Source organism: Carassius carassius, chromosome 11, assembly GCF_963082965.1.
Source record: "Carassius carassius chromosome 11, fCarCar2.1, whole genome shotgun sequence".
In the NCBI taxonomy this organism is placed as follows: domain Eukaryota; kingdom Metazoa; phylum Chordata; class Actinopteri; order Cypriniformes; family Cyprinidae; genus Carassius; species Carassius carassius.
Window position 1 is genome coordinate 22,846,326 of NC_081765.1, and position 13,431 is coordinate 22,859,756.

Here is a 13,431-nt window from a genome sequence, read left to right on the forward strand (position 1 = left end):
AACTTTAAATCATGCTTTTTACAGTCATTTAAATTTTGTTTGTGCAGGTCTTAAAAAAGTCTTAAATGTGAGCATAAATGTCCTGCAGATATGTCTGGTAAAAATTAATGTTTTTAGGCAGGCCTATATAATAGTCCACACCGTGGCTGGTGAGTAGGGTTCATTACTGGACTTCAAGCATGTTTAGTTGAGGACCCCCGCTCTAGATGAACCTTATTGACAAACAGTCAGTGTGGAGCGAAGGGCAAACTCTTTGCTTCATCTATCATGAGGTTATTTGTCCAACTGATAAGAACACAGAAATAATGCTCTGAACGCAGATGACTAACAAACAGCTCATTGATTATAGAAGAGGATTAGAGAAAAGGAATGCAAAATCTGAGATGGTGAAACGCTCCTGACAACATTTCGATTAAACAGCTCCAACTCATGAAGACTAAGTACAAGTGCTCTAGTTAAGCTCTCAAAGATAGTTTCGCTGACAGAAATTTAATCAAGCTTGAAGACTCCACTTTTGTTGTTTCACTGTACTTCCTGATGTTAGCAGTGCTGTCATACACTGAAGTGATAATGAGAATCACTTTGAGAACCTTAAATTCGATTTGAATTGCCTCTAACAAACCATTTACTTCTGTTAAACAGCTGAAAGAGTTAAAAACAGCTGTGCTGCTTAATGCTTTTGTGGAAACCATGATACATCAGGATGCCTTGATGAACAGAAACTTCAAAAGAACAGCATTTATAAAAATAAAAAAAATATATATATAAATGTCATTACTTTCATTTTAAGTCAGTTTATTATGTCGCAGATGAATAAAATTAATAAAAATAAATCAAATTAATAAAACAATGTTTAATGAAGTGTATTTCCAACAGCATACTAAAAGTTATGGTGGGAATTGATGACTAAAGATATTTGGCTATTGGCTACTATTTTATGCAAAAGCCAATGCAAGTGACACCAACATAAAGATGTTTAAGAGGAAAAACAAGGTGTAACATTTTGATAAAATTTTACAAAGAATAACATGCACAAATTAATTATTCACAACAAGACAAGGAAGTGCATTAAGAAAGCAAACACAGTTTATTTTGATTTCATGTTGATTTTAAGGTGTATTGTAAAAAGACTAACAAAAGAATCAGCACTGTGTGACTCACCATGAAATGGGGCTGGGATAAAATCCGTCTCAGTTCTTTAACGTCTGCATTCTCCGGGTAGCATGAAATCTCCTCAAGTGCCTACAGACAGACAGAGTCTTCAGGCTTTTCCTCAAGCTGTCATCTCCACAATATATATTTCTTGATGCAAGTTAAGATGTTGCTTCTTAATCTTGTACACTGCAATACAACTTTGAGCTGGACTGCTGAGACCCCACACACATCATATATCAGAAGAGACACACACACGCAAACATTTCTGGCATGACCCTTAGACCCCATGTGACCAATCAGCACTGCTGTCTGGTCTCATTTGGTCCTTTTACTTTGGCGGGGTGGGACGGTTCAGGTGGGAGGGGGTGATTTGGCAGAGTACTGCAGATATGTCATAACTCCCTGCTGAATGCTGCTGAGCGCCGGATCCAGAACGTCTTTTGAACCACACTAATCATCTCTAATGAGCTCTAATCAATGTTCAAATCCACCTGGCCAGCTCCTCACTGCCAGTCAACATAGTTTGTGTGACTTGTGACTGAGACAGACTTGTTTTAGAGGGGTCAGGACCAAGAGGACCACTGAGTAAGTTTGAGACCAAAAGCAACCATCAAGACTAGCTTGAATCTAATTATTTTTTATCTTAAGAGTATGCAGATGGTTTGAACTATTCAAAATGACATTACTTTTGTTTCTCTGGGAACTTTTGTTTGATCAAGCTTATCTGAAGCACCAAGTTAGGATTTGTTTACATATATTCAAAATACTCTGAATGCTTCTGTTGACGCAACTCTGCTATATGATAATCCATTATCAGTTTTGATTCACTAACTTTAAGCAACAACTTCAGAAAAAGTTGTACTATATGGGGGACTTGTGGAGGAAAACTTGTTCAATAGATTGCGCCTATATCTTCATTTAGTGCGTTATGGACAAAACAGAACCATTGCCATATTCTATTCACCGTTTGTGTTCTTAGTGATGATTTTAACTGGTTTCTGTGCAAATGAAGAGAGCAAAACGCTTCAGCCAACATTGAGGCAAGCACACAGACAGTCACCAAACTAAATGCATTTTCACTCTCAAATTTACTTTCATGTAATTTGAGAAGTGTCATGTCAGTCTACTCTCATCAACCTTCCACACTTGTGTATGAACGGCGATAAAAGCTGCTTTGTCAAACACCACACAATCATTATTTTGTTATTTTATATTTTTTCTAATCTACTCTTTTGGTAAAAGCAAGCAAATACATTAATTTGTTAATGTGGATTTATAACTGCAGCTGGTTCAAATGTATTATAATTCACCAGGAAGAAAACAGCTATGTTTTTACACCAGCAATAGACCTCTGTTTGAGGTTTTCTGTTAAACTATATAAAATCATGAACTTCTGTTTTTAAGAAAAGAAAAATAGATATGAACAGACACGATATCGTGATGATAAAACCATATGATTTGCTATCTGAAAAGCAAAAATTTTTGAGACCATCATTTGTAAGATACTTTTTTTGTTAACAAAGAAATCGTCTTTTTGTTGCATTTAATTAGCTTTTAGTTATGACAATTTAGCGAACTTCCTGTTTTATAGATTACTAATTCTTAAAATGATTGTTTGCACTAAACTACAGTCAGAGCAGAAGTGAAAAAAAACAAGACAGAAATATGCAGTGAGGAAATTCTGAGTGAGTAGGTCATGCAGTGAGTCTTTTCTGAACGTCCTGATGAGCTGTATTAAAATTAAAACACAGACTAGACAGAATATTAAAGGGGTCATATAATGCAATTTCAAGTTTTCCTTTCCAAAGATGCCACACCCCCTAAAACAACTCATTCAAACACTCCCCCACATATCTACATCACTATGTGGAAATATTTGTGTAATGCTGCCCAAATGTTCACGCAAAGAAAGAAGGTGTGGTTTCAGTAACCGCAGTTAGTGTTGAAGCAGCCATGTCAGGGACATGCTGTGTGTATTTAGGTGAAAGCAAAAGCACTTTATTTGGTCTTCCGAAAGTTGATGCATTTAGGAATCTTTTTACTTACAACAGAACAGCAATGCATTTTATGGATGACCGTTTCATGAACCTAGGAGAGAAGGGTAATTCTGACTTTGCTATGACAATCTGGTGCTTCTGAATCTGCTTCTATAAATATGTGTGGGAGAAAGACGGTCACACAGTGGAGTCAGCTGTCTTAACCGTCAGTGGCTTGTGTACCATCTAAACATTGTTCCATTCAATTCTGAGTCACAAACTTTCTTGTTGAAGATATTGAAAAGAGACATTACATTTCAAAATTAGAGACTGTTTAGACCAGTAGAAAAAAGAAATAGTCTGGTAGAGGTTATTCTTTTAAATCAATGATTAAGTTGAACACTATGATGAAGTTCAATTAAACTTGTGCTAGGAACTTAATAGGCCCTAATAATTGTACAATTACAAAGGCATCTTTCTATAACTGAAGCCTGCACTCACCTCTTTGGCTCTCTGAACTGCGTCACTTGTAGGATTCCTAATTTGTTGTGAAGACTTGGTGTTTATCTTGTCATACAGCTGAAAAAAATGGATAGAATGGATAAATGGACAATCACAAGATTTATTGCAGCATGAAAGGACAGATCAGGATCCTTTAAAATTCATGCTTGCTCAAAACAATATTGAATATAATCATCAATGTTTAATAACAAAACATGTTGGGTAATATGTTATATTACTGAGGAGAATAAATAAGAAGTGAACCCTTTCTCATCTACACACAGTGCTCTTTATATTAACAGATGTTTCCATGTATCCAGTGTTCTGTAGGCGCTTTCTTCTGCACATCAGTCAGCTTCAGCATGTTGTGAGTTACTTAAAAATAAATGTTCTTGCAAACCACATCTGTTAATACGTGGCTCTTCAGAGACTTAGCTTAAGTATTTTAGTATTTAAAAAAAATACCACACACATCTATAACACATGCATGGTATGCTATTTATAAGTGATGTACACAGGGTATCAGTTGTTTATACATCTTAATCTGCATTTCACAACATAACACACAGAACATAAGTCTCAGGGTGAGAAATTGCTATATCTCCAGCAACAAGGCATATGCTTACTAAAGAAAGTGTTTGGTTAAGAAAATACACCAGGTTACTCACCACATCAAAAGAAGAACCAACCAAAACGTCTCTAGGTTACGTATGTAACCCTAGTTCCTCGAGGGAACGAGACGCTGCGTTGAAACGCTTTGGGTAATGCGTTTAGTGTGAGCGACTCTGAATATCAAATCTAATCTGTCTTATAGAAGAGGGTGACGTCACGGGCGGGACCAGGAAGCTATAAAGGCACGAGCCGCGCAGCTGGCTTCAACTTCGAGTACCAGCAAGCGCCGGCAGGGGTGCCGGGGGTATGGCCTCGAGATGCAGCGTCTCGTTCCCTCGAGGAGCTAGGGTTACATACGTAACCTAGAGACGTTCCTCTTCAGGAACTTGAGCTGCGTCGAAACGCTTTGGGGAACGAGTACCAATGCTGCCAGACTACCAAACCCCTGCCTAGTGTGTATCCGAAGAGCACAGCTTAGGACGAGAGGACTGAAGTGCCTGGAGTGACTGGCATGTCTAAGTAATAGAATTTTGCAAAAGTAGAAGGCGTGGACCACCCCGCAGCATTGCAGATGTCCAGCATGGACGCACCTGCTAGAAAGGCCTTGGAGGCCGCCCTACACCGTGTAGAGTGAGCCTTGGCTACCAACACCGGGGGACGACCAGAGGACTCATAGGTGGCGTTGATAGTCTCAACTATTAAAACGACTAATAGTCTGCTTAGAAGCAGGAAAACCCCTCTTGGGGGGACCGTAGCATACAAGCAATTGGTCCGTTTTTCTCCACAGGGCAGCTCTGTGGACATATGCATCCAGCGCTCGAGCTGGACACACACAATTTAGCTTCTCTTGGTCGGGCTCCCGAAAGGGAGGAGGACAGAAGAGCTGCAGCCTTACAGGTTGTGGTGTGATAGAGGGCACCTTAGGAACATATCCCGCTCGAGGGTATATGAACACTTTGGTCATGCCAGGTGCAAAATCAAGATAGGTAGGGACCACTGAGAGGGCCTGTAAATCTCCTACTCTCCTCAGAGAGGTAATGGCCAACAGAAAGGCGGATTTAAGAGTCAGATGTCTGTCTGAGATATCTTAAATCGGTTTGAATGGAGATTTGCAAAGAGCCTCTAACACCACAACCAAGTCCCACGGGGGAATATGGGACCGTACTGGAGGTCTCAGCCTCAGCGCACCGCGGAGGAAATGTGTAACTAAGTGGTGTCTTCCCAAAGACTGACCATCGAGAAGGGCATGGTAGGCCGCAATGGCCGCCACGTAAACCTTCAGCGTGGAGTGGGTCAACCCTGCAGAGAGCCTGGCCTGTAGAAACTCCAGAACTGTACCAACTGGGCAGTTTGCTGGGTCAAGCTGGCGGTCTCTGCACCATGAGGTGAAGAGTTTCAACCTCAGGGCGTACAGTTTCCTCGTTGAGGGAGCTCTGGCTTGGAGGATGGTCTCAACAACCTCAGTTGAGAGACCGGATGCTATGAGTTGTGCCTCCTCAGGGGCAACACCCACAGCTTCCACAACTCCGGGCGAGGGTAAATTATTCTTCCCTGCGCCTGTGAGAGTAGAGGAGCGAGACCAGATCTGCGAACCATACTCGGCCCAGCCAGAACGGGGTTACTAGCAACAGACGGACCCCATGCTCCCGGGAGCAGAGCAAGGTGTACAGACGAAGCCTCGGCCAGGACTGTACCATAGAGTCCAGTCCCAGAGGAGCTGGATGAACTAGAGAGAACCAAAGGGGACATTGTGATGTCTCTTGAGTCGCAAAGAGGTCTACTTGAGCTCTGCCATAAACTCTCCATATCTGCTTCACCACCTCGGGGTGAAGCTTCCATTCCCCGGGCCTCGGCCCCTGCCTCGACAATATGTCCGCTCCCATATTTAGTTTCCCAGGAATATATACTGCTCTTAATGAGAGGAGTTTGCTCTGGGACCACACAAGGATCTGGTGCGCCGGCTTGTACAAGGGGCGCGAACGCAGACCTTCCTGGTGGTTGATATAAGAGACCACCGATGTGTTGTGGGTGCGCACCAACACATGGTGACCCTTTAGGTCTGGGAGGAAGTGCTTCAGTGCATGATAAACTGCTAGCATCTCTAGACAATTGATATTCCATGTCAGATGGCGATCACTCCACAGACCACGGGCAGGGTGGCCACTCATGACCGCACCCCAACCAGTGAGGAATGCATCTGTCGCTAGTATGACATGGCGACAAGGAGCTCCCAGCACCAGGCCCTGATTCAAGAACCAAGGTTTCTTCCACATTTCCAAGGCACGGAGGCAGCGCTGCGTGACCTTGATAGTTCGAAGTGGATTGTCCCTCGGGGAAAATCCCTTGGTCTTGAGCCACCACTGTAGGGGTCTCTTGTACAGCAGGCCAAGAGGTATCACGTTGGACGCAGCTGCCATCAGACCCAACAATCTCTGAAATTGTTTGACAGTGAGTGACTGGCCTTCTTTGATTCTCTCGACTGAGATGAGGATCGACTCGATACGAGCAGGGGACAATCGTGCCTGCATCGCGGTCAAATCCCATACTACGCCTAATAGGTGGTTCTCTGAACTGGAGAAAGTACACTCTTCTTGGCGTTCAGTCTCAAACCCAGCTCCCCCATATGTGCGAGAATGACATCTCGATGCCGAGCCGCAACCTGCTCTGACTGAGCTAAAATCAACCAATTGTCGATAGTTGAGAATGCGGATGCCTGCATGCGCAGGGAGACCAGAGCCACATCTACACATTTTGTGAATGTGCGGGGTGAGAGTGCAAGGCCAAAGGGAAGTACTCAATATTGGTAAACCTCACCCCTGAAAGCAAACCTCAGAAACTTCCTGTGTTGTGGAAGGATGGATATGTGGAAGTATGCATCTTTGAGATCTATTGTGAAAAAAACAGTCCTCGGACCTGTTCTGAGCTACAACATGCGTGATCCTGAGCATTTTGAACTTCAGTTTCATAACTGATCGATTTAAGACCCACAGATCTATGATCGGATGCAACCCCCCATTCTTCTTTGGAACTATGAAATACCGGCTGTAGAACCTGGACTCCCTGTCTTGAGGAGGGACCACCTCGATGGCCTCCTCCCCTAATAGGATTTTCACTCCTTGTTCCATAACCAGAGCCTGCTCGGGGCCGACTTACATCGGAGTAACCCCGTTGAATCTCGGCGGTGGAGAGCCGAACTGAATACGGTAGCATTTTTCTACTGTACGCAGGACCCATTGAGATACATTTGGCAGTAGTTTCCACGCTGCTAAATAATCTACTAAGGGAATCAGTCTCTCGAGACTGACCTCTGGTGTAAGAGGCCACCCGAAGGGGCGGTGAGCATCTCAGCTCCGCTACGCACGCGGGGGGAAAATACTGAGGACATTGCTCGCTGGAGGCCGCTACGCCCTGGAACTCTGGCAGGGTTGGCAGACCGGCCCCCAGAGGGCGCTGAGGCATGACGGGCACCGTGTAATGCGGTATACAATAATGTATACAATAATACAGTAATGCCGCTCTACCCCAGTAGGGGCAGCCCTCTGCAGTCGTGAGCGAAACGTGTCAGGATTTCTTAGCTGAGGACCTCCCAGCCTGAAGTACAGCCCTCAGATCCGCCTTAGGCTGGGAAAACCCTGGTCCAGAGCGTTGCTTCAGCCTCTGGTCCCGACGCGGGGGAGTACGGGCGGCAACGCTCTGATGATAGACTGAGAGGACAGCTCCCGCCCAGCAGCCCCTCCAGTATATATAAGTTCTCAGAGTGAGATAAATGTCATTATATTCCTCAGAATTTAATGCAAACAAACAATCAGACGAGTAATGACGGTCTGGTTTTGGTCAGATTCACATCAATACTGAAATGATGTAATACACGCGTTGCCTCGGCAGCACGCGAGCTGCTTACACAAACAATATTCATCTCCTCAGAGATAAGTAGCTGCAGCTGCGAGTTCACAGAGGGGGAAGGAACCGCTGTGCGTGCTTCCGAACCTCGAGAATTAACTAAAACTAAAAACTAAATCTAGGGAACACGGGTGGAGATAGCCAAAGCATCTTCGCCCCGTCCTTAGATATGTGAGAAGCACAGTCAGCCCCCTTATTTTTTACCGAGAGCTGACTGCGTGAGCTGCGCTCCTCATAAATGCTGCTCGTTATACAGTTAGGCATAATATGCTTGTGAAACTGATGCTTGTGTAACTGTTGTCTGTGCAACTGATGTTTATGCAGCTTATGTTTGTGCAACTGCGAGCTCATCGACGCCCTCCCATTTCAATCTCCTCAGAGAAAAAAAGGCGGTGCATCATGGCCGTCACTCGGGGGGAAGGACCGCAACACTCGGGCTTCCGAACCCGGAGATCGGGCAGATCTGGCGCATGAGGTAGGAGATAGGGACGCGCCCGTGAGGACCGTGAGGAATGCTGGCAAAGACTCCCTCTCGAGAGAGTCCTCCAGGATCGAAGCGTCCACACTGGCTTGTACCAGTGCAGGCAGTCGGCTCCCTCAAGAGCCGAAACAGCGTGCCTCGATCCCAGGCAGACCGCGCACAGACCATTTATTACCACTCGTGATGAACACACAATCTGAAACGCGATTTGGATTCGCCTTTCAGATGTCTCGTCTTAGCTTTGCTCTTTGACTATTGCTTACTCTTTGAGGAGCTAATAGTGACAAACAACAATAAATAAGACTGACAAGACAGAATGACATGCACACACAGAGCGATGCTGAAATATGCGAAGCTGAAGCCAGCTGCGCGGCTCGTGCCTTTATAGCTTCCTGGTCGCTTACGTCACCCCGCCCGTGACGTCACGCTCTTCTATAAAACAGATTAGATATGATATTCAGAGTCGCTCACACTAAACGCTTTCCCAAAACGTTTAGACGCAGCTCGAGTTCCTGAAGAGGAACTTAAACTTCAAACAAAGTTGGTCCTGATAGGTAGAGTTCACAAAAGTAGAGTTACACACAGAGCTTGAATAGAGAGGATGGCAAAGTCCAGGGTTTCTGCAGGGTTTAATCAGTCAAACTTAAGACTTTTTAAGACCTTTTTATGACTATTAGGATAAAATGACTATTAGGACCTACACGAATTACGATAAATAACTTTATCCAATTCCTTTCAAAAGTCTTTTTTTATTATTGACTTTCATTGAAAGTAACAAGTTTTATTATTTAAAGAGTTATTCTATTATTTCTTAAGAGTAAGAAACTGAAGCCTTCGCCTTCTTTTTCTTGAGTATCAAGAACACAGAAACACTTAACAATTGTAACATTGTAAAGTAACATTGTAAATTAACAATTATTTCATGGCATTACTTTCCAAAATAACAAGTGTTATTGGTGTTTGGTCACAGTATTCAACACCCACAGGCAGGGCTGTAGCTGGGGTTTGCGGGGCCCCGCTGAAGGTTGTACCAGTGGGCCCTGTTCGAAATTGTTTAATTTGTATGTTCGTTCATTTTTATTTATTTTTGCTATTTACACAATATTTAACCCTTGTGGATTGTTCAAATTCACTACCATTTCGAGTTGTTCGGGATGAAAACATCCACTCAATTAAACTGCTGTAAAAATGTATCAGATTCATATTTTTTTCAATTTTTATTTGCATAAATCTGTTAATCAACCTCAGTCCTGATCAAAACTACCAAATTTGTAAAAAAAATTTAGTTCCTCTTCAGGAACTCGAGCTGCGTCGAGAACGTTTGGGGAACGCGTCCAGCGTGACGTCTCTGAATAATGTGTATAATCAGCCCAAAGGAAGGGCGAGACGTCATAGGCGGGTGACGTCAGAGACCAGGAAGCATAAAGCATGATCGGCAAAGCCGGAAATCAGCCTTGTGTCTTCAGCAAGCGCTCTGTGTGTGTGTGTCAGTCGGATCGTCCTATCTCCACCCGTGTTCACTAGATCTAGAGCTCGGTCTCGAGGCTTGAAAACCCGTGTTGGGCTTTCTTCGTCCTCGGAGGCAGAGCTCGCTGCAGCATTCGTCTTTCTCTGAGGGGATTGATACTGTCTGTGTGACTGACTAGCATATATACATATTAAAAAAAAATAAATAAAAAAATAGAACATGCACGCTGCCGAGGCAACGCGTGTATTACATTGTTTCATCTAAAAGTTATGCGAGTTCTACACCAGACAGTGTTGACTCGTCTGGTTGTTGACTACTATATATTAATATTTATCTGACTATGTGGAGTTAGATGTGCAGGGGCTCTAGGGATGTAATTTCTTATGTGAGAACACGTGTGTACCGCTCTTCCTCTGAGGAGATTGAGGCGGTCAGGGGGTGCTGGGCGGAGCAGTCCCAACCAGGTTCCAGCCCCTCATGCCGGGGGTGTCACTTTTGTACTCCGCAGACACTAGAGTCAGAGTGGCGCTCCCAGGCCGAAGGCTTCTAGTGGAAAGCAGTTCTACGGACCGTTGTTTTCGCTGGATAGCCTTCATCATAACGTCCTGACGCGTAGGCCTATGACGTTTTGAGGGCCAGCTCCCTCTGGGGAAGAGTGGTGTACACCGCATTACACGGTGCCCATCTCTCCTCAGTGCCCTCAGGAGATCGATCTGCCAACCCTGCCGGTGTTCCAGGGCGCAGCGGTCTACAGCGAGCGCTTCTCTCAGTTACCGCCCGGAAACGTAGCGGTGCTGAGAGGTTCGCTACCTCTACGGAGGTCTCTAGAGCAGCTAGTATGGTCGTCCCCTGCTGGTCCGCCGCTTCAGGACTCCGAGCTAGTGACTCTAGGCACACCAGAGGCCAGTCTCGCGAGACTGGTTCCCTTAGGAGGTCACATGGCAGTGTGGGAGCCCCTGTCAAGTGTACTTCACGGGGTCTTGCCCCGAGTAGGCTCTGGTCTAGTCTTCCTAGCAGACGATGTGGGTTTGAGGCACGTCGTTTTTAGGAGACTTCAGCTACGAGAGTCCTGAGGCTGCGGCTCAGGACCTCGGAGGGCAGGCCCCTCTGGGGAAGAGCGGTATACACCGCATTACACGGTGCCCGTCTCTCCTCAGTGCCCTCAGGAGATCGATCTGCCAACCCTGCCGGTGTTCCAGGGCGCAGCGGTCTCCAGCGAGCGCTTCTCTCAGTTACCGCCCGGAAACGTAGCGGTGCTAAGAGGCTCGTGACCTCCTGGGAGGTTTCCAGAGCAGCTAGTTTGGCTGTCTCAGTGGGTCCTGCATACTGTAGTGAGAGGCCACAGAATCCAATTCTGGTGGGCCCCAAGCAGGCTCTGGTAATGGAACAGAAGTAGACTCTCTCTGAGGACGGAGACCATCGATGTGGTCCCTCCTTGGGTTGCAGAGTCTGGTCCTACAGCTGGTACTTCACTATCTAAAAATGCACTTATCTCCATCCTTCTTCATCGGAAGTTCCTGAGGTTTGCTTTTGGGGGCAAAAGCCTACCAATACGGATCTTCCACTGGCCTTGCACTCTCACCCCACACTTTCACGACTCAACCACGTTGACGATTGGTTGATATCAGCTCAATCTGAGCAGATGATGGTTCTGCACCGAGATGTCGTTCTCGCTCACATGAAAAAGCTGGGGTTAAGACTTAACGCCTAGAAAAGTGTGCTTTCTCCAGTTCAGAGAACCACTTATCTGGGCATGGTGTGGGATTCGACCACGATGCAGGCACGTATGTCACCTGCTCGGATCGAGTCGATCCTCACTGCAGTCGCGAGAGTGACAGAAGACCGGTCACTCACTGTCAAGCAGTCACGGAGATTGCTGGGTCTGATGGCAGCTGCGTCCAACGTGAATACTATTGTCCTGCTGTTCATGAGACCCCTACAGTGGTGGCTCGAGACCAAGGGGTTCTCCCTGAAGGGAAACCCACTTCGCATGCTAAAGGTCACGCGGCGCTGCCTACGTGCCTTGGATATGTGGAGGAAGCCTTGGTTCTTGTCTCAGGGCCCGGTGCTGGGAGCTCCTTGTCGCTGCGGGATGCTAGCGACAGACGCGTCCCTCACCGGCTGGGGTGCGGTCATGAGTCGCCACCCTGCCCGCGGTCTGTGGAGTGGTCGCCATCTGACATGGCACATCAACTGCCTGGAGGTGCTGGCCGTGCTTCGTGCACTTCGTTATTTTCTCCCAGACCTAAGAGGTCGCCATGTGTTGGTGCGCACCGACAACACAGCGGTGGTCTCTTACATCAACCACCAAGGAGGTCTGCACTCACGCCGTTTATAAAAATAGCGTACCAGATCCTTGTGTGGGCCCAGGACGAATTCCTCTCGCTCAGAGGAGTTCACATTCCTGGGCATCTTAATATGGGAGCAGACATCCTGTTGAAGCAGGGGCCAAGGCCCGGGGAATGGCGGCTTCACACCAAGGTGATGAAGCAGAGTTGGAGAGAGGGCCAGACTCGGGTGGATCTGTTTGCGACTCGAGACACATCGCACTGTCCCCTCTGGCTTCCTCTGACTCATCCAGCTCCACTGGGGCTGGACGCCATGGTACAGACTTGGCCAAGGCTTCATCTGTAATTTTTTTCCCCCGATTGCTCTGCTCTCTAAAGTTCTGGAGAGAGTGCGCCGGGACAGAGCCGGCTGCTGTTAGTAGCCCCGTTCTGGCCGGGCCGGGAAAGGTTCCTGGGCCTGATTTCTCTTTCTGACGGCACTCCATGGGAGGTTCCCGTCAGGAGAGATCTCCTCTCGCAGGCGGAGGGTGCGCCCCCGCATGGAGCTTAGAGACTGTAGGTGTGGTCTCTGAAGAGGCACAACTCTTATCTTCCCGTCTCTCAACCGAGGTTGTAAGACCGTTCTCCAATCCAGAGCTCCCTCAATGAGGAAACTGTATGCTTTGAAGTCAAAGCTTTTCACTTCTTGGTGCGGAGACCGCCAGCTCGACCCAGTTAACTGCCCGTATGGTACAGTGCTGGAGTTCCTGCAGGCTCTCCGCAGGGTTGGCCAGAAGAAGCTTATGCTAAGCGGTGATCAGGATGCTATCCTAAGCCTCGAGTCCTCTGATCTCCCCTCTCTTGGGGGTCAAGACTCACTCCTTCTGAAGTTTGGCCATTGGACGGGTTGTCCCCGAATTCTGTCAGGCTCCTTCTTTTGCTTTAGCTGTGCTTTTCCACACTAGGCAGAGATTTGAAAGTCTGGCGGCGTGGACATTCTCGTTCCCCAAACATTCTCGACGCAGCTCGAGTTCCTGAAGAGGAACGTCTAAGGTTACGTATGTAACCCTG

General features: G+C 46.4%; 1 protein-coding gene across 7 annotated transcripts in view; it reads right to left on the bottom strand.

Moving 5' to 3' along the window:
- LOC132153043 (peripheral plasma membrane protein CASK-like) overlaps positions 1-13,431 on the bottom strand; it is a 205,700-nt gene that overhangs the window by 22,209 nt on the left and 170,060 nt on the right. For all 7 annotated transcript variants that reach the window (XM_059562184.1, XM_059562181.1, XM_059562178.1 and 4 more), the window contains exons 12-13: positions 3,633-3,710; positions 1,162-1,242 (exon numbers count right to left, since the gene is read on the bottom strand). In XM_059562184.1, the coding sequence (XP_059418167.1) occupies positions 1,162-1,242; positions 3,633-3,710 (159 nt within the window). The remainder of the gene's footprint in view (positions 1-1,161; positions 1,243-3,632; positions 3,711-13,431) is intronic.